General features: G+C 42.8%; 1 protein-coding gene across 5 annotated transcripts in view; it reads right to left on the bottom strand.

Annotated features, from left to right (window-relative positions):
• TTC7B (tetratricopeptide repeat domain 7B) overlaps positions 1-24,077 on the bottom strand; it is a 109,799-nt gene that overhangs the window by 74,641 nt on the left and 11,081 nt on the right. For 3 of the 5 annotated variants that reach the window (XM_053376963.1, XM_053376982.1, XM_053377000.1), the window contains exons 2-6: positions 23,143-23,297; positions 21,236-21,404; positions 10,284-10,414; positions 6,005-6,126; positions 5,629-5,652 (exon numbers count right to left, since the gene is read on the bottom strand). In XM_053376963.1, the coding sequence (XP_053232938.1) occupies positions 5,629-5,652; positions 6,005-6,126; positions 10,284-10,414; positions 21,236-21,404; positions 23,143-23,297 (601 nt within the window). The remainder of the gene's footprint in view (positions 1-5,628; positions 5,653-6,004; positions 6,127-10,283; positions 10,415-21,235; positions 21,405-23,142; positions 23,298-24,077) is intronic. The other 2 variants (XM_053376973.1, XM_053376993.1) reach the window with 1 other exon arrangement.

Genomic DNA, 24,077 nt, shown 5'->3' with positions numbered 1-24,077 from the left:
AAGGAGACAAACAGGGTTCTACTAAGTCCTGTGGAAATCCAAAACTATGACATCCCTTCCTTTAAACTGTAAAACAGACCTAGCTCTGACTTGGTGCCAGGCACTGGGTCTTCAGATGATTAACTAGATATTCCATTTGGGGAGCAGGTGGGGTATTCTAGAACCAGTGCTGAGGATCACCTTGATAGGTCTTCTTCTTGAAGACCAGTTGAAGACCCCTTGGAACTGTCAGAGGGAGACATTGGGCCACCCAGTTGTCCTCAAGAATGCCAAAAGGCCAGGGCTAGGCCCAAGAACAACAACATAGCATAAACATATGGACCAAGATTTGTCACTCCACTTGTGAGGAAACAATCCTTGGGTCGGTATGGGTATGGTCTAGGAGGCCACAGTATATCAGGTCTCGCTCTTGAGTTTGCCAGTTGCTGGAAACAACATAGGCCTCTAGTTCCTTTTTCTCCATTCTAGTTACCTGCCTTACTGGGATATTCAACCTGTGATATATCAATGTGACACTGACCACTTGACTGTTTCCTGATCTTGCTGCTGGATCACATTGTGGACTTACAACTGATTCTCCGTGCCAGACCTTGAACCCTGCTCTCTTGGAAAAGTGCTTTGATAAAAGACTTTTACCACTTTGGACTGAGGGTCGGAGCAAGACCCCCTGGGCAAAGTGACAACTGGATAAGCAACCAAAAAAGTTGCTTATTATGAATAATAACTCTGCTCATAGTCGAAACAAAATAAAATTAAAAAAATTAAATTAAAAAATTAAAAAAATTCCTTCCAGTAGCACCTTAGAGACCAACTAAGTTAGTTATTGGTATGAGCTTTGTGTGCATGCATACTTCTTCAGATACCATAGTCTTTAATGTAATTTTAATATTCAGAATACTGTTATGAAAGAGATTGCATTTGCATATTGGCACCAACCCATAGTTTCATATGATGTGCATGAGCAGGAATGAGTCACCACAATCCTTGAACTCACATGATCCGCTCTTCCCATGCAGTCAGGAGAGGGAGTCTGGAGCTTTCCCTTCTGCTGTGATTAATCCTAACTATGTTTAGTTTAAACAAGCCAGCTTCAGTAACTATAGTATGACAGTGACAGGATGAGAGGGACAAAGCACACAAGCCTGAGGCTCACTATGGCTCATTCCCGCTTGAGCATGTCATACTAAACTATGGTATAGCATGACATGCGACCGCAGCCAGTGAATACAATACCGTTATTTTTTTTCATTTTTCTCTTCTTTTGGGGAGAAGAAATTAATGACAACTTGAAGTGTACAAATTATATATGGTTATAAAACGGGGTCAGACTTCGAGAAGATAATTGATTTTCCATGTCTACTTGCTGTTTCAGTTTACATAAAAGGTAATGGATCTTCAAAGTTTCATTAGTGTCTCTAACAGCAGGTTAACATTTCTGTTTAAAAGAAAACCTTCACAGAAACAGCTAATAATGGAACCAATTAAATGGATCACTTGGTCCACCTTAAGATAAATTATTCTGCTTCAATAAGCAACAATATACAACACCCACCAGTGCGATGAGTCTAACCTTTTTTACAGATGCTAGTATCTTTGCATATTTTCCAAGTAGTGTTTTTCTCCCACTCATACACACTCCCATAAACACAGCAATAGTGATCAACATGGTGAGAGTGCAATCATTCACATTGTTCAACAAAGTTCAAATGCATTCAGACAGACTCAACTGCAGGGCCTTTGCCCAAAGAACTCTGGAAGCCAAACCTGTGAGAAATGAGAGTTTTCACTCCTAAATCAACCCTGCATTTAATGCTTTTAAAAGTATCTCTTTACATGCAATCAAATTTTCAATGGTTTATGAAATATACTCAGAGTCGAGAGTGGATTTCATGCTCTTTATTCAGCTCATAGTGGTGAGGAGGAATGAAAGTCCCCTCAAAGTATCTGCTTTATATACATTATTTACACAATGGGCTGCATGTGATTGGCTAATTCTGGACTTCTCCTGAAGGCCAATCAGGTTGTGGATTCACTTCCATCTGGAGCTGTATTGGGTGGCTCCTGCAGACCAATCATACTGCTGCATTCTGAATCCTATTGTTCTAGGACCAATCAGACTGCTGCATTTTGGATCCTATTGTTCTAGGACCAATCAGACTGCTGCATTTTGGATCCTATTCAACTCAGTACATAACAGTTTATCATTTATGAAAATGCTAAAGCTGTGCCAAACTCCTACTTCCATTGCAACCCTTCCCTACAGACAGCTGGAAAACACACATTTTTAAAAATCTAACATGTGTCACAGCTGCGAATACAAAGAAGCACCAGCAGAAAGTGTATGAAAACATCCTAGGATTTTCTGTGTTTCGGCCCATTTTATGTTGCACCCAGGTAGACAAGTTTGCCACCAAGGACACACTCAACAGGGAACCACAGTCAATAACTGCTCTGTGACACATTTGCTGCATTCACATAATCCATTTCAAGTGTGCATTTAAAACAGATGAGTTGTGCAGCTAAAAAAACAGAAATGTGTGAAATGGCCCAAAATATAATATGTTTTTTCCCCCATTAGACTGGCCATGTATGAAAAAAGAAAGCAATGACCATCTTTATAAGGGAAGACAATGAATGGGGTATTTAGGAGAAAATAAAGATTCCTGCACAAAGGGATATCAAAACAATGGGCCTAAATTGGAATAGCCAAACCAAGTGCCATGCGCCATGACTGTTCAAGATTATCACTCAGAGTAAGGATTGATTTGAAGACCTTCTTCAAAAAACTTATTTGTGTTTGCACTATGGCAATGAAAATTGTAAGTTACAAAACAGATATACCTAGAAAAACACGCTACAACGAGACATAACTGCAATGCATAACCTCAATTCCTGGAATGGTGTACAATCCTAAATGATTGACATGCTGGCTAGACCAGGTGACGGAAGCCAATGGGTCTCAAACCCTCAGTGAGTTGGGGATTTTCCCTGCATGCAAATAAGGGTTCAAGCAGAATGAGCAGATTGAGACCAAGAGAGGGTCCAACAGTCAAGAAGGCGGTTTCTGCATATGCTGTAGAGGGAAGTGAAGGACAGATGAAGCTCATCAATCTGGAGAAGTAGCCCATCTAGGAGAAGGAACACTCTAAACCTGCACTGCCTTTTGAGATACCTTTGGGAGAAGAAAAGCCTAAGGTGTAACCCATACACAAATCCAGAGTGGAGTCCCTAAGAGGGTGGGATGGCACCTTCTATGCTTCCCTCCAGCATCTCCTGCAGCCAAGCTGGTGCCAAACAGATTATTCTGCTTTTCTTTGGAGCACATCAGCAAGACTGGGGGGGGGGGGGGCTTGTCGTCTGTGCCGCCCAGGATCTCCATGCACACTGCCCAGACTTGCATCCCGTGAAGGTCACTTCCATGCAGAGGTTTGATTTCACCCCCAGAAGTGCACTCCATTGTCTCTTGAGGCAGATGGATTCCAACAACATATAAATAGCATGTTATTTGGTTGACATGCCAGTCATTTGACTAGTCAAATATTTTCAGCTGACCACTTATTATTTGACCATAATCAAATACTGTGAAATATTCCAAAAATGGAATGGAATTGTGTAGATGGTAACCTCATTCTCTCTCTCTCTCTCTCTCTCTCTCTCTCTCTCTTCTTTCTTTTTTTCCTGTAATGATGGTGTAATTTGCAAAGGCAGAAGCCATGGGCAAATATAGCAGCAAAGCAAAGCTTCTCCTATAGCTGCAAACAAACAACCATCAATGGTAAAAGACACTGCCTAGTGAGAAGATGTCTGACTAAGATCAGGGAGAACAAGGTTCATGCCCACTTTCCACCCTGAAGCTCGCTAAGTGGTGCTGGGCCAGTCTCTCTCTCTCTCTCTCTCTCTCTCTCTCTCTCTCACACACACACACACACACACACAGGCTAACCTGCATCAGGTTGTTGTGTGGATAAAATGGGGGGAAGGGGAACCCCCTTCAGGTCTCAGTAGAACAGAATAAAAATGCAATAAAATATACAATTCATTACATTTTTAGAATTAATGTAATTATTTCACAATAGCAGCTGTGGTTATTTGTGTGGTTAATTTGCAATTAGTGCCAGCATATAATCTTATTTCTTGCCATGATGTTGATACTTTAAATACACATGATCAGGCAAATGTTTTTGAAGAGGTCAAACAACCAACCTTCGCCACTTATATTGGTAACGTATCTACAAGCCACTTCTAAATCTAGCATTTTCACGTAAGATTGCACCAAGTTACTTCCAGAATGAAAACTGGATGGTTGAAAGGGCCATATTCATAGATCTTGGGTTAATTAAGTATGAAACCGTCACTCTGAGGAACAAACACAAGAGTGTAGGAAATGGCCTTAATTCTTCAGAACAGAAGCCAGCTAGTAATTGATGTTTTATAGGAAGAAATGAATTCTCAGGGTGAATAATTTACCAAGTAGTAGCCATGATAGTCTGTTTCTGTTGCAGCAAACACAACAAGGAGTCTTGAGGCACCTTAAAGGTTAACAAATTTATTTTGTGGACCAGAGTCCACTACTAGTTTCTTCAACTGGAATAAAACTAGTTCACTGTGATCAGCCCACCAACCCTAAGCCCAGACTATGCAAACTATCTGTGTACAGTGGTGCCCCGCAAGACGAATGCCTCGCAAGACGAAAAACTCGCTAGACGAAAGGGTTTTCCGTTTTTTGAGTCTTTCCGCAAGACGAATTTCCCTATGGGCTTGCTTCGCAAGACGAAACATCTTGCGAGTTCTTGCAAGTTTGTTTCCTTTTTCTTAAAGCCGCTAAGCCGTTAATAGCCGCTAAGCCGTTAATAGCCGCTAAGCCGCTAATAGCCGTGCTTCGCAAGACGAAAGAACCGCAAGACGAAGAGACTCGCGGAACGGATTAATTTCGTCTTGCGAGGCACCACTGTACTTAAATAAGAAAACTCCTATATTTCTCCTGTGCAAAGTTTTAGGAACATGCATTCTGTAGCTCATTCTTTTCCAGTATTTTCCACTAAAAATTGAAATAGAGCACAGCATTTCCTTCCTCCCCTTCCCCCCTGGCAACCTTATTTACTAGGGGTACTCGAAAAATGAAATCTTAATATTCCATTTTTCGTCCAATTAAATAATGGCATCAGAACTACAGTACAACTCAGAGGCCATGCATTATTCCATATTGGTTCTCAAAACACTAAAAATGGGACCTATAAAACTCAAATGAGCAATTACATGCTATGTTTCAAAACTTGGAGTGCTTTTCACCAGCTACGACATTTATATCAAACACAGTTTACCAACACAGCAGGATATTCTACTCTTCCTATAAAGGTTTACTTGAATCTAAAATGTTATAATAGTCACATCTTTCAGAGGGTTGTGGGAGTAGCAAACTAATCTAAAACCTAGTGCACCAAGTTTTGAAGCCTTCAAAAATGAACAGAGGCTTGAATTCCTTTCTTCATTTTCTGTAGCATTTGGATTTCTTATATACCTTAGTAAACTATTCTTAGGGAAGGTTATTGCAAAATTATGGATGACCTGACATGCAGAGTCTACAAGGATCTACTGAGTAGTCACAAATGGAAATAGGCATATACATACTGTTGGTCTTCATGCACGTTTATCCTGCAGCACAATATTAAAATAAGTGGTAACTGAAGAGATTTGGAAAAAAAGTTTTAAGATCAACAACTCTTCTTTTTCTAGCATTCTTCATTACTAAAACCTTACCACCAAATGGGGAAATCTTTAATAATTTTTTTTGTAACCGATTACATTCCCATAAAACATACTGAAGGATCTATTTTGCACACAATTCAAATTATTGTGCAATGAAAAATTGACTGTCACGAAGGAGTTAATATTTTCAAAGTATCTATACTTTTGAAATATTAAGACATAACCCAAGGCTGGCCTACTTCACGTTCTGGCAGATTCTTAAATTTATGATCAAGGAGAATATTGAACTAAGTCTTACCCATTTTTGAAGTACAAGACATGGGCTCTCTGAAGTCCTGTTTCTAAAAAATATCCAAGTTCTTGTTCATGTGCCGCAGGCCCTGGCTTAGGGCTTCTGTTCTGTATATTGGCCATGATTACCTGGGTGATCACACAATGGAATAAATCGAAATTACCCAAGTTACTACCTTTCTCCCAAGTCAACTTACACACACAGTACTGATCTTCATACGTTCCTTTTATTCATCTCAATGTCTATTTCCTGTTCCATATGTGACAATAGTGGTGGGTGCCCAAGAGAGGCTCTCACACTTCCTTCGTTGCGCAACTGCAACACAACAGTCCTGGTGTGCTGCCAGTAGGTTTTACTCCACAGCACAGGAGTTGCTGCCACCAACCTCCCACTAACTCTTGCATCCCCAGATGGGAGGGAACCTGGGAGGCACTAAAGAAATCACTTTTTTAAAGGTTCTGAGCCACTGTCCCAGCACTTCTTCGTTCAACCTACACCTTTGGGGCTTACTGTAGAGGCAGCTCACACTCTCTGAGTCTTTCCCAAACCTCGGAATAGTGTGCTGGTCATTACAACTCCAATCCTAAACTTCTACTGGCCTGAATATCAAGTATGAGTATGTGGGGATTCTAAAACCCTGAGGTTGGCAACCACACTCTCACTCCAGCAGTCAACTCTTGGCTTAGCATTACATACCAGCTGCAGATCTTGGTTAACAACAAAGCACTGGTTAGTTGCTAAACTGTGCTCCTAGTTAGCTGCTCCTGTGCTGACCATTGCTTTGTTATAAACCACAATCCTCAAGTCATCCATAACGCTAAACAGAGATTCTTTGAAAGTGAAACTAAACTAAATGCATGAGCCCCATATTTTGCTCAGGCTCATGGAGTCTCATCAAGTTAGTGCTAAACCACGGTTTGGCATTACTTTCAAATGGGCTCACTATTTAGCCTTTGCCAACCTGAAACCCTCCTGCCAACCTAGCAGTTCGAAAGCACATCAAAGTGCAAGTAGATAAATAGGTACCGCTCTGGCGGGAAGGCAAACGGCGTTTCCGCGCGCTGCTCTGGTTTGGCAGAAGCGGCTTAGTCACGCTGGCCACATGACCCGGAAGCTGTACACCGGCTCCCTCGGCCAATAAAGCGAGATGAGCGCCGCAACCCCAGAGTCGGCCACGACTGGACCTAATGGTCAGGGGTCCCTTTACCTTTACCTTTAACCTGAAACCACTCCAGATATTCTGGACTCCCAACAGCATGGGTGCAGCCCCCCCCCCGATTGAGTAAAACAATGTCCACTCACCTCCTCACACGGTTTGCGACACCGCGTGGGATTACCTGGCCAGGTGCCACCCACCTGGTTACAGGGTGGCCATCGCCCTGCCCCCATCTCGGCAGGACAATGGGCTGCCAGCTGGGGGTGGGGCAAGGGCCAAGAAAAGGCCGATGCTGTTCGGCCCAGACTCACTTGCTCTTCTTCCTGGAAGAACTCCAGATATTTTGGACTCCCAAGAGCATAGGTGCAGCTGCCCCCCAAGTAAAACAATAGAAATACTTAACCAACTGACCAATCACGTCAGTTATGCCCCTCCTAATGAAGTCCTGCCCCCACAACAAAAATCCTGGCTACTCCCATGCCCAACAGCCCCAACCAGCGCAGCTGATGGAAGGTGTAGCCCTAATCTGGTTGGCAAAGGCTAATCTAAACTGCTATAGCACTCAAAGCTACTTCCATGCCCATCCTGTTCTCCCTTGCCTTTAACTGCATTTTATGTTAATGTGATTCCATTTAATGGCCCAATTTGCTGCTTTCATCAATTTTTCACTTCCTGGTCCCACTGTCCTGTTTTTATTTTACGATTTCTGTAACTGTTGCTTTCTTACTCTATTTTAGTGTTTTATACCTAACTTTGAGGCTAGCAAAATGTTATAAACAAAGGTAGCAAGAACCCAAGTTGCTTAAACAAGCAGTAAACAGCTGTTGAGACCACTGAGGAAAGAATGGATTAAAAAGTTCTTTCGGAGGATTTTTATGTTTTAAAAACCAGATAAACTCCAGTACATTCCTATGAAGTCAATTTAATAGGTTGGGAAAATGAAACACAAGGTCATAAATAAAAGCCAGGAGTCTGCATATACTTCAGGACTACAAATTCTGTGTTATAGTTTAAGATTACACAACCAATAAGCCACTCAGGCATGCCAGCTTTCATTAAGAACAAAGCTGCAACACATTTTCCACCACACACTACTGGTACATTTTTGGTGAAAGATTCTTTTTACCACGTGAACCCTTAGGAGTTTTCCTATGAGTTACGCAAGCCACACTGTCATAACCTTGAGACAGTGATAAAAAGTCACAGCATTCTGAACAAAAAGTGCTGAACAGCACATGAGGTTGGATTATTTTCAGCTGGAATGTGTAAAGAAATGAGCCATCAATAGGAGCTCAGTTCCAGCAAATAATGAGATATCCTATTCTGGCATGCAGCCAGATTTATTAAAATAATGCACACAGGGGTCAAAGAATGCGTTATTTAATCTTCAGTAAATGTCTCCAAATAGTGAATTAGGCATTAAAGCTGTAAATTAATGCTTTACTTAAAGAAACAAGAGGTGCTCTATTTTAGATGGCACACAAGTTTCTGGAAATTTCAGGAGAAAAATAAAGTGCAGAATTGCATTGCTGATCACAATATGCTACTGATAATTTTTTTAATCAAAATCATGCATAAATCAAAACTGGCATCCTCTGAGCATCTCACCCAGGTCTTTCTCTTTTCACGAATACCTGGAATGCAAAAGCCAGGACAGACTGACATCCTCGAAGTAACCTTTTGAATTTATGGCCAAGGTAGGTTTTTAATCAAGATCAGTACCATACTGAAGCATACCAACACTGCTACTTTTCCCTGAGGTGGTTCAGGAATCACAAGAAACTACTGAGCTACAGCCCTTCTCAATGTGAATATGTCTTATTAAACAAGAAAGCTTAATAACCTATGGTTCGAAGCTGGTTTGCTTAGAAACTAACCATGGTTCGTTGTAAACCGGTGTCCCCGTTTCCTATGTAACACTAAGCAGACATTCTCCCAGCAATGCAGAAGGCCAAGGGGGTATGTCTAATGCTTTGTTTGAGTGCACAGAAACTCATCCACACAGCACAAAACAATAATTTGTCATTATATGCTAATGTGGCTTGTGTGAAGGAACATTTTCATAGCACAAGTGTTGGCCTAATGGAACGATCCAGTCCTTTCCAGTTCTATAGTCCTCTTTCACAAACCAAAGTATATACATGAATTTATATAGTTAAAACTAGTCCAAGTAAGTAAACATAAATTTAGTTTTTCGATCTTTAGGTTTCATGAATAAACATGATGGCCAATACTGCCCTAAGTTACCGTATTTTTTGCTCTATGAGACTCACTTTTTCCCTCCTAAAAAGTAAGGGGAGATGTGTGCACGTCTTATGGAGCGAATGCAGGCTGCGCAGCTATCACAGAAGCCAGAACAGCAAGAGGGATTGCTGCTTTCACTGCGCAGTGATCCCTCTCGCTGTTCTGGCTTCTGAGATTCAGAATATATTTTTTTCTTGTTTTCCTCCTCCAAAAACTAGGTGCATCTTGTGGTCTGGTGCATCTTATAGAGCGAAAAATACGGTATATAAAAATGATGTTAATAGCATTTTATACCAGTGAATATGTGCAATGTGCTTTATATGTATTTTCTGCAATCCTTATGATCTGGGAGTATGGTATGGTTTGGTGGTTAGAGCAGGAATAGGCAAACTTGGCCCTCCAGATGTTCTGGGACTACAACTCCCATCCTCCCTAGCTAACAGGACCAGTGGCCAGGGATGATGGGAGTTGTAGTCCCAAAACATCTGGAGGGCCAAGTTTGCCTATGCCTGGGTTAGAGTGTTGGGACTCTGGGAGTCTAGGGTTCAAATCCCTACTCAGCCATGAAACTCATTTGGTGACCTTTAGCCAGTCACTGGTTTTCAGTCTAACCTATCTCACAGGGCTGTGATGGTGGCTGTTATTATAATTTATTACCTGCCCTTCAACCCAAGGTGGCAGGGTTGGTTACAATAATAAAAACACAATGTTAAAAACAGTTTAGAACAATGTACAATTTAATGTTGCGAGCATTAAAAGGGGAGGGGGAGAACCATGCATATCACCTTGAGCTTACCTTAAAGAGGACTGCTGCACCTGGCATTACATCCTACTATGGAATAAATCACATCCAATATTTCAATTGAACTAGATATTCCATCTTACCCTTTCTATCTCCTGGAGGTACAGAAGGGCTATATCCCCAGCCTTCTCATAGCACATAATAATTTCTTGTTCACGATCTGCATGGAGGTTACTTGTTGAAGAGGAAATTGGCAACTTTTCTAGACAAAGACCTAAAAACAAAAGATATTTCAATGAAAATAAAATAATCAGGGGCTAAGGCAGTCTGTTAGGGACGCGGGTGGCACTGTGGGTAAAACCTCAGCGCCTAGGACTTGCCGATCATATGGTCGGTGGTTCGAATCCCCACGGCGGGGTGAGCTCCCGTCGTTCGGTCCCAGCTCCCGCCCACCTAGCAGTTCGAAAGCACCCTTAAGTGCAAGTAGATAAATAGGTACCGCTTTATAGCGGGAAGGTAAACGGTGTTTCCGTGTGCTGCGCTGGTGCAGGCTCGCCAGAGCAGCTTCGTCACGCTGGCCACGTGACCTGGAAGTGTCTTCGGACAGTGCTGGCCCCCGGCCTCTTAAGCGAGATGGGCGCACAACCCCAGAGTCGGTCATAACTGGCCCGTACGGGCAGGGGTACCTTTACCTTTACCTTTAAGGCAGTCTGTTTTCACTGGCCAAGCAGAGAAACCAATACAATAGTTAATTGTGCCGTAGTGTCCTTGTAAACTGCTGTACCTAACAGAAAAACCAGGGGTATATCTGATTTGAGAAAATCCATGGATAAAGCAAAGCATGTCTTCCCCCTGCTGCCACCTTTTTCCAGACTGTGGCAGACCTGCTGTTTGGAAAACTAAATTAACTTCTGTGCATGTAGTTTATTGGATGATAGTCCAAAATGTATGACTGCATACGTAACAGTATCCATTATATATTTTGGAAGGTGGTTTCTCTGTTCACTATGCATTTGGACACCCGTAAGGAAACCCTTAGAAACCCCAAGTAGATAAATAGGGACCGCTTACTAGCGGGAACGTAAATGGCGTTTCCGTGTGCTGCTCTTCGTCACGATGGCCACGTGACCCGGAAGTGTCTGCGGACAGCGCTGGCTCCCGGCCTCTAGAGTGAGATGAGCGCACAACCCTAGAGTCTGGCAAGACTGGCCCGTACGGGCAGGGGTACCTTGACCTTGACCTTTTAAGGAAACCCTTACAAATTTTGCATGACGGTTTCTGAGATCGAGGAGCAGGTTTTTCTCTATGTTCAGGTGGTGGTCTGTACCTTTCAAAACCGACCTGATTTTTTGCTTTCTTCGAATTCCCAAGTGATGCTAGGTACAAGGCTGCTAGTAGGTATGTTTGTTCTGATAGAGGTAAATTATTCTATACTTACTGAATTCAGGGAGGAAGATACAACACTGGAGGAGGCAGTGCTGGGCTTAGGAAACAACAAACTGTAAAACTGAATTCCTTACTCCTTATTTATTGAATAAAAGAAGGCTTCAGTGCTTAATAGGCTATCATTTGTTTCTGGTAATAAAATAAGCGTTTTTAAACCTATCATAGCAGTGCTAAGAGGTAAGAAATTAGAAATGATGGGAAACTCAGTAACACTTGTTCTCATCATATTTGGACAGGAAAGTGAAGTGGAGTAAAAGGCCAACAGCCTCTTAAGGCCAAGAGACAGATGGACGGAGGTTTCTCCAAGTGTGCAATCATCATGGTTTACAGGCAACAGTGGAAAGGCTGGAGGGGGGAGCACTTAATGTGTGACGTAGGTCTCTAGACAGCTCCTAGGAGCAACACAAGTGTCCTCATCCTATCTGACCAGTGCCAAGCTATCTCTGGGCATCAATCCATAACAGTGTTACCCAGACAGATTAGGGAAGCGCCTGTCAATTAACAATGCCCTATTTGACAATATTTCAGTTCCTTGTGACCCCTTATTAAGGAGCAAGTTTTCCCAGAAACCTCCCTTTTGCCAGCATGTCACTGCCAATACCTCATTTTGCTTGTTGCAAGTACAGTTGTACCTTGGAAGTCGGACGGAATCCGTTCCAGAAGTCCATTCAACTTCCAAAGCGTGGCTTCTGATTGGCTGCAGGAAGCTCCTGCAGCCAATCGGAAGGCATGGAAGCCCCATTGGACATTCAGCTTTCAAAAGAACATTCGAAAACCGGAACAGTCACTTCCAGGTTTGGATCATTCGGGAGCCAAAACGCTCGAGAACCAGGCTGTTCAAAAACCAAGATCCGACTGTATAAGGGAGAGTAGGTTTTCAAAACAACTTTGCAACATTAACTTGTCTGCAAAAATCTACTCATTTTACTCAAGCCAAACAATCCTTTCACAGGGTGACTTTTTCCTTAATCTTTTTCCTAGATCAGAGACATTTTAAAAAGCATTAAAATTAATTTTAACATCTACCCACCCCTTCAAACTCGAATTCTGTTAGCCTATCAAGTATTCTACACTTCTACCATGCTAGGCAGCAAAATCTCTTCACTGCTATATGACTAGCAGTTGGACTGAACTGTGCAGGGCATGCAAACGCTCAGATTAATTTTAGACATTATTTAGAATCAGTTGTCAATGCTGCCACTGAGTCTGCTCTCTCTGAAGAAAAACAAACCACATAGATGGCAAATGTTTGCTCTTCCAGACAAAAGAAGCAATTCCAAATGCATCAAGGCATGAAAAATTCTATACCCCAATGCACAGAATCTGCTGTGTTCTCAAAACAATGACCCAGCTTTCTGTTATGCACGCACACTGCAGAACACATCTTGACGCTGGGGCAACACTGCCACCTATAGAAACTACGTCAGTATTGCACAGGGGGAAACGACCCAAACCTATCCTTGCCTGTTTTTAACTTCTAGATGCTGTTCATAATGATAAAGTACGTCAGAATGAATATAGAAGGAAGATACTTTTGTAGAAGGGAACATCAAGACATATTCCAAAAAAGAGTTATCTGAAATCAACATCCCTGACAGGATGGGCTGCAGGAAGCCTTGAAAATGTACAATTCTCAACTCAATGTTTTTGCTGGGAGTCTGGGGTATATTCCTAAATCACAGATGAAGGTTTGATTAGACAACCTACTCCTGCAAACTTTCCACCCTTGTCTATTCCTAGACTATAAATAATGGCCCCAAGCACACAAAGTAAAGCCATACATATCCTACCATGCCTTACTATAAATACCAATAATTTACAATGGTGCAATTGTCATTAGAGCTGTTTATTTCCATAACCTGCTTGCAGAAGGTACCTACAACTGATTTTCTGGGATTCTACATTAAATGTCCCCATTTAATGGGACACCTCATCCTTGGAAGAGACTTTTCAAGGGGGCAGGAAAGTCAGCTCCCACCAGGCCCCTTCAGTGCACTTTTTCCTGGATCCAACCCATATTAATCAATGTCTTCAAAGAACAACAGAGTAATAATAATATTTCATTATTTATACCCCACCCATCTGGCTGGGTTACCCCAGCCACCCTGGGCGGCTTCCAACACATATAAAAACATAATAAAACATCAAACATTAAAAACTTCCTGATACAGGGCTGCCTGAATTTGAGTTCCTTTGCTGAAACAAAAGCATGTCTCTAATTCAATGAGTTTTCACCTTGTAGTTTTAGTGAACTTAAACTAAATTAAGCATAACGTTCCTCAAAAGTATTCCTGATAACATGATCAAAATAACTGCTTGTAAATGCCCATCTACTTGCATGAATAGTGTAAAGTCAGAGCCACAGATTCATACTAGATCGCGCCTCCCCTTCTGTGAGATGGAAAAACCAAAAGTTGCAATGTACCAGTTTGGGGGAAGAGGTGTGATCTGGTGCATATCTATGGCTCCAAGATGATGAAACACGTAAGATGGACTCAAGGGCATCCTGATCAAATTTGCAGATGACACCAAACTGGGAGGGGTGGCTAACACCCCATAGGACAGCATCACACTTCAAAACGACCTTGACAGATTAGAGAACTGGGCCAAAACAAACAAGATGAATTTTAACAGGGAGAAATGTAAAGTATTGCACTTGGGCAAAAAAAAAATGAGAGGCACAAATACAAGATGGGTGACACCTGGCTTGAGAGCAGTACATGTGAAAAGGATCTAGGAGTCTTGGTTGACCACAAACTTGACATGAGCCAACAGTGTGATGCGGCAGCTAAAAAAGCCAATGCAATTCTGGGCTGCATCAATAGGAGTATAGCATCTAGATCAAGGGAAGTAATAGTGCCACTGTATTCTGCTCTGGTCAGACCTCACCTGGAGTACTGTGTCCAGTTCTGGGCACCACAATTCAAGAAGGACACTGACAAACTGGAACGTGTCCAGAGGAGGGCAACCAAAATGGTCAAAGGCCTGGAAATGATGCCTTATGAGGAACGGCTAAGGAAGCTGGGCATGTTTAGCCTGGAGAAGAGGAGGTTAAGGGGTGATATGATAGCCATGTTCAAATATATAAAAGGATGTCACATAGAGGAGGGAGAAAGGTTGTTTTCTGCTGCTCCAGAGAATCAGACACGGAGCAATGGATCCAAACTACAAGAAAGAAGATTCCACCTAAACACGACAGTAAGAGCTGGAGAAAAAGGTCAAGATGGCGTCGTTAGTGGAAGCATTGACTTGAGCTCCGCAGCAGTTGTGCGGTTTTTATTAGTTTTTATTAGTTTTATCAGTTTTTATTCAGCTTTTATCAGCCTCATTATTTTATCTACAACATTTGGCAGCTGCTTCTTAACTAATATATTTACAAAGCGGAGAAGGGCCTCGAACAAACATGCTAAAACAACAACAGGATAAGGAAGATTAATAGCTGAAGGAAACCTGCTGTGAACTTTTACTGCAGCTGAGCGGAGAAAAATCTTTGAGCTGCACGAAGAGAAACTCCCCTGTTTGAGGTGAGGCCTTTGGGAGTTTCCCTTTCATCTGGGACCGAACCGCGGTGGGCCCTGCGATAAGCTTTGAAGGAGATTTATATATTAGTCTTAGTCCTGGTGGGAGTAGGTCTTCAAAGGAATGGTCTGTATTGCTTACCGGTAGTCTCCTTGTAGACCTAAATTGCCGGCCTGTAAAGGTAGAGGTGAAGACGCCGACTTTGAAGTGCTGTCCCCCCTCTCCTCGATATCTGAATTATGGGATATGGGAAACGTCTTAGAGACTCCGAGGAGATGGTCCCCGTTCCCTTTCCGAGATCGAAGCAAACAAGGGTTGAACCATGTCACTTTAAAGAAGGGAGTAATCTGCTGGATTGTTCCTACATGGTAGAAACTCAGAACCGTTTCAACCCACTGATTGATTGCGCGTCAGCACTTAAAGACGAAGAGCGAATAATTCCACAAATAACAAGCGATGTGGCCAACAGTAAGAGTGTAGTCTCTCCTCAGAAGGAGGAACTGGTCCTTGGCACGGCCAATCATATGACATTTGAACAGTCCCATTTAATAATCAAAACCCTGCACTGTATATTCAAAAGACTAGATGATCTTTCGTCCCAGCTGCACAGCCTCCAACAAAAGTTAGTTACTACTTCCCCAGCGCCAGCCGGTGTTAAGTCCCTTGAAGAGAGGAAGGGGACGAGGAGTTTGTCCCTATATAACAAACGTACTGACAAATTTAAATACAACCTTAACCCTCAATTAGGTCATCAATCCCTGATCTTAACACCAAGGAAAATGAGCCTAACCATACAAAATGGGGACCCAAGATGGAGAACTCTGGGTGGTGCCAAGGAACTCCTAAAGGTGCTTTTAAATATGGAAGCAGCACAAATTGACCTCTGTGCAGTCCTCCCCCTTGTCCATCATCATAAATCCCAGAGAGTCCTGCTTGCGTTCCAATCCACAAAAATTCCCACTATCATATTACGAAAGAAAGCATTTTTGTTTCGCTGTGGGATAGCACCAACGAGAGCCTTTATAGACCCTACGCCTAAACCCCTACTGTTGGAGGCAATAACCAAAGAGGGCTCAAAATCTGCTAAACCCGATCCACCAGTGGACACCGGAGTGGGCGTTCAATCCCAGGAGAAGAGTTATGTGGCCCCCACTCCCCTAGCAAAGAACAATGACCATCCGGAAAGTGGCATGACACCACCAGAAGAGATCGAACTCATTGCCTCCTTTGCAGATTTACCAGTGGTGGAACAAAAAGAAATTATTAATAGACTGGAATTGCTTAAAACCCAACTTATTAGGAAGCTCAGCACCAGAATACTCACGTACAGCGAACATGACTCCCCAGAAGAACCAGATCATATGGATCTCTCAATATCTAATGCTAAATGTATGTCAGCAATGGAGGATAAGATACAACCCCAAGAAGCAACTACCAGTCCTTCCCTCCAAGCAGAACAATCCTCTGTGCTTTTAATAGATTTACTTGACCGTCCATTGAAAAACATACCTGAAGAAAGCAACACACAACAGGAAAAATCCCCTTCTACACATTCATCGATGCCAGACCTGGAACCTTCTTATAGCACTGACCAATCAAGAGAAGAGGTGCCTTTGCCAACCTTCCCAAATAGCCCTCTCGCCCAGCCTTATCCCTCTTCGCGGAGTATTATGGATTCAGCAGCAAGACCAGTGACGGAACTGATTGAAGATCCAACAGGCCACATAAATCAAGTAGCCCAAAAGACCAGTAGCAGGCTACAGAGAGTCCAAACTTCTGACGAGATAGCTGGTCCACCCCGGGTGGCCCACCAATCTCTTTTGGAAAAGGGGTCCGCCCCTGTTCAAAGTCCTACTCCTAGTAGATCGAGTGGCCAAGCTCAACAGCCAGATGACCTTGTAAATCCCACTCAGCCTTTACGAGAGGTTTTTCATCAGAGGAAGATAACTGATTTCTTTAGTGGCTCCCCTCTTCCCGTTTTAAAGTTGAGCCAATTTTCCGAATGACAGTCAATTGGAGGAACGGGGAAACCCCAGCCTTCAATATTAAGTTGGAACATTGCTGGATGGAAAAGTAAAAAATTAGATCCAGAATTCCAAAAATATATTAATTCCTTTCTTATCATACTATTACAAGAAACTTGGGTGGAGGAGGAAATTGAGTTAAATGGCTTTGAGTTTATATGTCTGCCTGCTAGCCCGTCAACGAATGGTGGCCGCCCTAAAGGTGGCCTTACAATTGGTATCTCCCTCAAACTTCGGGCTAAACTTTCACTAGTGCATGCATTTCCGCCTTATGCTATTACCGGACTGATCTCTGGTGGAAACTTCTCTTTATTGGTTACAAATGTCTATTTCCCTCCGGGAGGGTTAGCAGCTGATCTTACTGCTAGATGGGAATCCCTAGAGGATTTTTTACTTTCTTGTTATCTTAAATATCCCAATGTCCCCTCCATTACTGGAGGCGATTTTAACGCTCGGATAGCCTCAAATTGGGAGGCTCTTAAAAAGTCTAAGTGGTGGGTTGACCCCGGCGCTCAAACTTACGATCTAGTATACACCCCCACTAGAATATCAAAGGATGTAAAAGTCAATAAGGCGGGAGTGATGCTTTATCAGATGACTCTACGCCTTAATTTAATTATACTAAATGGCAGGTGTCCTCCAGACATACCAGGGGAGTTCACCCACCTGGGGTTAAAATCAAACAGTGTTCTCGACTATGTATTGGTTTCCCAGGATCTATTTTTGAATGTCACCTCTTTTAAAATTGATAATGCCCAATTTAGTGACCATCTTCCCCTGATAACCAAGTTATGTGTTGACTGGCAGTTGCTCGACCGCTCCCACCCAATCCCGGTGATTGTGGAGTCGTCCACTAAAATAAAGGGGACTAGATGGTCCCCTGCCCTCGCTCATAGATATACGGATTTTATCCGAGAAAAGTTTTCTGGTGATCAGCCGGACGTAGGAATAGTCCCGAGTGATCCTATTACCTGTATGAATTTTTTTTTCTTGCCTGATAGAAGTTTTAACTCGCTTTTTTACTTCTCCAACCTATGGAGTTAAAAACGATTATTTTAAATTTGGCGCCCCTTGGTTCAACTCTGCTTGCAAACTAGCCAGACTCCATCTACATACAATATATAATGACTATAAACTTTCCGGCGCTCCGGCCTTACCTCCATCTTATTCCCTGGCTAAAAAAGCATACAAACAGGCCCAGAAATCGGCCAAACGGGAGTGGCATTTAAATCGCTGGCAGACTATAATTTCTGCCTCAAAATCTCATAACTCCCGGAAATTTTGGTCCTTAATAAAGGGAAGAAACACGAAATATCCCTTAACGGTGATCCCGGCCCCTACATGGGAGCAGTTCCTGAGAAAATATTTCTCAGTGGCAGAAGCTCCGGCCACTCATTGGAGACCTTCTAATCCCCTTCCCATCTGGCCCAAAACCGACCCTGCTGAAATCCTAGAATTGATAGCTGAGCTGAAAACTGGTAAGGCCCCTGGGCCAGATTTGGTCCCTGTTGAGGCTATAAAGCTTCATTCTGCATGGTGGGCAGGGATTTTAGCTAAAACGTTCGATGCAATAAATGCCACGGGCTTAATACCAGGAATGTGGAAGGAGGCCATTATAATTCCTATCTACAAAAAAGGCCCTCCCGGTGACCCAGGGAGCTATCGGAATATCAGTCTGCTATCGTCCATTGGGAAAATATATGCCCGTTTCTTGCTGGCAAGGTTGATGAAGTGGTCAGTTGAGGCTGACCTGATTGGACATGAGCAAGCTGGATTTAGATTAAATCGATCCACAACAGACCAGGCAATCATTCTTTATCACTTAGCCCGGAAATACTCGACACCTCGACGGGGCCAACTTTGCGCAGCTTTCATAGATTTGAAAGCTGCGTTTGATAGTATTCCGAGGAAATTACTATGGGATAAACTTGCCTGTTGGGGAATAGATAGAAGGCTCCTGTGGCTTATCTCCCAACTTCATGCCGGGTCCGTGGCCAGGGTGAGATTATCCCCTGCTGGAGACCTGACTAAGCCAGTGCCAGTAAATAAGGGTGTACGCCAGGGTTGTATTTTAGCGCCTCTTCTTTTTAACTTATTTATCAGTGATATGAGGAACCCATTAGCCGCCTCACAAAAATTTATCCACACCCCTCGTATAGCAGATTACCGTTGTCCTCTACTTCTCTACGCAGATGATGCGGTACTACTCTCTTACTCCAGAGTGGGTTTAAGGAGGGCACTAAAGATTTTCGCGACATATTGCCATTCTAATCATCTGTCTATCAACCACACCAAGTCCAAAGTACTGATATTTTCAAGGAGTCGAAAACTTTATTCATGGAAACTGGAGGGCACGAAAATCGAACAAGTACATAAATTTAAATATTTAGGAATTTATTTTCAATACAATTTAGGGTGGAAAGCACACGTTGAATATCTTCAAAATAAGACAAAAGCCCTATCACACTCCCTCCTCCGTTTTTTCTACTCTGAGGGGGCCTTATTCATCCCTGCGGCCTTGAAAGTGTATAGCATCAAAGTGATGGCCACAATGGCCTATGCTGCACCTTTATGGGCTGCCTTTGCAAACCTCTCACCTTTAGAGTCACTTCAAAGCCAATTCTTACGCCGACTTCTAAAATTACCAACATGCGTAAGTAATGCGGCTATTCGTTTAGAAATGAAGATCCCCTCAGTGGAGCTAGTTATATGGAGGAGAGTTTTGATTTATTGGATATCCCTATGGCATAAACTCCCGAACCACTATCTCATTCAATGCATGTGGCGAGATGACTTCACAAATTTGTGGTCAGGAAAAATCCATGCCAAATTGCTGTCCTATGAGATCTCGCCCACTGAATTGCTCAAACTGGATCTAAATGTGGCTAAAAGGTGTATAAATCAAAGGCTGGATGATGTGGAGCTATACCAAAATTTCGTAGCTGGTGGTGGAGCCTGCTCGCCGTTAAATTTAGGCATAACCCCTATCTACCGTGCTCCGTCCTACTTAACTTCGCTTATGGCCGCGTCTCACCGATATGCCTTCATTAGAGCTAGGTTCAATGTCTTTCCAACAAACGTACTGAGACATAGATTTACTAAGGGCCAAGTCCCTTCAATGTGTGCTTGTGAAATGAAAACATCTGAATCTCTACATCATGTTATGTTTATCTGCCCTTTGTACAGTTCAGCCCGTGCTAGTATACTAAACTCCATAATCCAGCCTATGGCTGACAAACCAGTAGACCTACAGCTTGCCTGGGTTCTTCAAGATGTGGATCCTTATATTACCCAACAGGTTGCTAAATTCCTAACAGCCGTCCTCTCGTACAAGAGACGGAATGGAATGTTAGCTGATTATTGATAGTTATAAGAATTTTCTATAATGACATCAGATATTGATTTTAGTGTAGTGCCGAAATTTTTTAATCTTAATCTTAAATTTTTTAAATGAACGGCTAATATCTGTCCTTGTGAGTTGTGAACTGTGTTATACTACTTGTGGTTTGTATGAGTCCGCTGTTTTATTTGATTTGTTTTGTTGTGTTGTGTTTCATGATGGGCGTAAAGCCGAATAAATATTTTGGTTTGGTTTGGACAGTAAGAGCTGTTCGACAGTGGAATTTGCTGCCAAGGAGTGTGGTGGAGTCTCCTTCTTTGGAGGTCTTTAAGCAGAGGCTTGACAACCATATGTCAAGAGTGCTCTGATGGTGTTTCCTGCTTGGCAGGGGGTTGGACTCGATGGCCCTTGTGGTCTCTTCCAACTCTATGATTCTATGATTCTATGATCACACAAGTCACAGCTTGCTTGCTTGCTTGCTTGCTTGCTTGCTTGCTTGCTTGCTTGTTGGAACCAACCATGGTGCCTTTTGAATTAACAGGTTAACACTGAGAGTGGGACATACTTTGACCAAGATGTGTATGCATTAATCTGAATTACTAGTTTTCTTATCTTTGCTTCTTGCAAAGAATCGTGCTTCTTCCTATGCAGCCAAAATGTTAACAGAAACAAGCATCACCAAGTTTCAATTTGGTCACATGTCCAATGTATTTTATTTGAAGGGGATGCGGGAGAAAAATCATGGAAGAACTGAAAGTCGTCTTACCTTTGGTAGAATATGCTTCGGCTATCATCCTCAGCCGATAAGGAGGTACAGCTACTAGCTGCAAGCCATCGAGACCCACTCTCGCATATATGTTAAGAGCTTCTTTGTAATCACCTTCCATATAGTTTGATTTGGCCATAACCAAGTTGGCTTCTTGTAAGAACTCTGGCTGGAGGAAAGAAATTGCATATACTTACTCCAAGAAAACACAGCATTATCTGCATTCTTACCTTGTCCAAACACTCTATCTAGCATTGTGTATAGTTTTATATTCTAAAGATGAGGAATCGTTGCAACTGAAAACACAGGAAATAACTACACTCATGAAATTTATTTTTAACAGTCGCAAAAACATCCTACATAACATTTCACCTTGCAGCAAAAATGCAGCTGTGAAAATTGCATAACTGAAATAAAAATACCAAACAAGAGGAAGAAAAATGAATTAATTAGCTTTTTCCCTAAATGAACGGTTGCTACCATTAATTTTATTATTTCAAAATACCAGCTAAATAGCACTTTTATGCCCTGTTCCCAGCTCCTTTCTGCACAGCCCAGCCCTTTATCTGCATAGCCCCATCCTGGGTTTTATTCCTTTGACCATTAGTGTGCCGCAACACTGGGGGGGGGGGGAATGCTGGGAATTTGCTGTTAGATTGCTGGATGAAACTGTAAGGATGAAACTGTAATAAAATTTAACAAATGACCATTAAAGGTAAAGGGACGCCTGAACATTAGGTCCAGTTGCGGACGACTCCGGGGTTGTGGCGCTCATCTCGCTTTATTGACCGAGGGAGCCGGCGTTTATCCGCAGACAGCTTCCAGATCATTGGCCAGCATGACTAAGCCACTTCTGGCCAACCAGAGCAGCGCACGGAAACACTGTTTACCTTCCCGCTGGAGCGGTACCTATTTTCTACTTGCACTTTGATGTGCTTTCGAACTGCTAGGTGGGCAGGAACAGGGACCGAGCAACAGGAGCGGGGATTCGAACTGCCGACCTTCCGATCAGCAAGCCAAAGAGGCTCAGTGATTTAGACCACAGTGCCACCCGCGTCCATTATTGGACACCAAATACCTACTGTAAATAATTCTAAAGCGAAATGAAGCCTGATGGGCAGAGCCATCATCATGATTGCTCCCCCTCCGTCCTCAGACAGCCCAAAAAGGAGCTCCTGGCAATGAACTGAGCCAGCCAACAGGTGGAGCTCAATTCTTGTAGCAAATACAACCAGACATGAGTGAGAGCACAGAACTGAACCTATCAGATGACATAGGCAGCAAGAAAGCCTACTTTGCTGCATCATCAGTGAACCACCCAGCAGAGCCTTCTTGAGTGGTGAATGGGATACTGAAGTCCAGGCAGAAACAGCTAGTCACCCAATAGCCTACGTGATAGATTTGTAAAGCACTTTGAGGTGTCAGGTTCATATGCAATTGGAACTCAACGCCACAATTGCTGCCAGTCCAGCGGAAGGTAGTCAATCACTTTTTTGTCATATTTTGTGGAATCGGTTTGCTATAGTAACCCAACGATGTGGACAGGATGCTTGCAGGGGTCAGGCAAGCCATGCACTCTCTTGATCCTTGCACAACATGGCGGGTGAGATTCAGTAGAAAGGGATAGACCGTGTGGATCCAGGAAGTGGTTAATGCCTCATAACGTTGTGTGGCGGGTTAACAGAAAGTTTGTGGTTTAAGACATTTTAAGGACTGTGTACACTATTCGGAGCTCCCAGCTGGGAAGAAGGGCAGTATGGAAATAAGAATATAGAAAATGCTTCCACCTCGCAAAATCCAAACACAGCAATGGAAAAATATTTCTCAAACCTGATTCCAAAAGCCTGATGCAGACTTTATTTGTTAACTCAAAAATTCCCAGATACTGTTTTAGAAGTGGCAAGTACCTTTAGGTTTCCTCGGTCAAGCGCTGCAGTGAGGTGCTTCCTGACTTCAATTAACTTTGGCCGGGGACCACAGGGGCTCGCGCCCTGCTTAAGAGGGTTCTCCTTCAGAAAAAGTTCCAGCTTGGATTCGCCAAGGAGGAGCTCTGCCATGTCATCTATGGAGAGAGACGAGATCATTAAGCAGATCAATGGTCTGCACATGCTGCTAACACCAGACGCCGATCACAAGAGGACACAGAAAGCCTACAGCCATGTTTGTGAAACACACAGCGGCAGAAATTATTTTCAAGAGAGTAAATAATAATAATAATGCTTTCATTCCCATAGCTTCTCTTGCAGCATGAAACACTTCTTTGAACAGAGTTCTTGACTCATAGTCCAAAAGGAATGTTGCATGTTACATATGCACAGTGGTAGCCCACTAGCCCTTATAGAACAGGAAAAGATTATTTATTAATTTGTTAATTAAATGTGGATACTGCCCTATACCCGCAGGTCTCAGGGTGGTTCACAGGATAAAATCATGATATAAAAACACAGAATACATAATCAAAATGAAAACAACAACAACCCAATAACCCCTACACACACACACATTTTAAAAGGGCATTGAACGTCAGTCAACCAAAGGCCTGGTTAAAGAGGAACGTTTTTGCCGGGCACAAAACTAGATGGAACTAGATGGAGAGCTCAAGGGGAAAGGTGACAATTAGGGTGCTGTTTCCCAACTCCAAATTGCCTCTTCCCAAGTGTCTACACAAACATTCAGAGAATTGCATGGCTTTTTCCCTGCAGTGAAAAACATGGCTGGGGGGGGGGCACTGCAACAGGGACACAGCAAGAGGGAAAACGCCACTCTCCCTTCTCTGCTCTTGTGTCTCTCCCCTAGGAGTGGCTTTTCCTGTTCCTTAAAAAGGATGTCAGGATATCAGTAG

The sequence above is a fragment of the Podarcis raffonei genome, chromosome 1, assembly GCF_027172205.1.
Source record: "Podarcis raffonei isolate rPodRaf1 chromosome 1, rPodRaf1.pri, whole genome shotgun sequence".
In the NCBI taxonomy this organism is placed as follows: Eukaryota; Metazoa; Chordata; class Lepidosauria; order Squamata; family Lacertidae; genus Podarcis; species Podarcis raffonei.
This window is presented reverse-complemented; position numbering and strand designations above follow the sequence as displayed.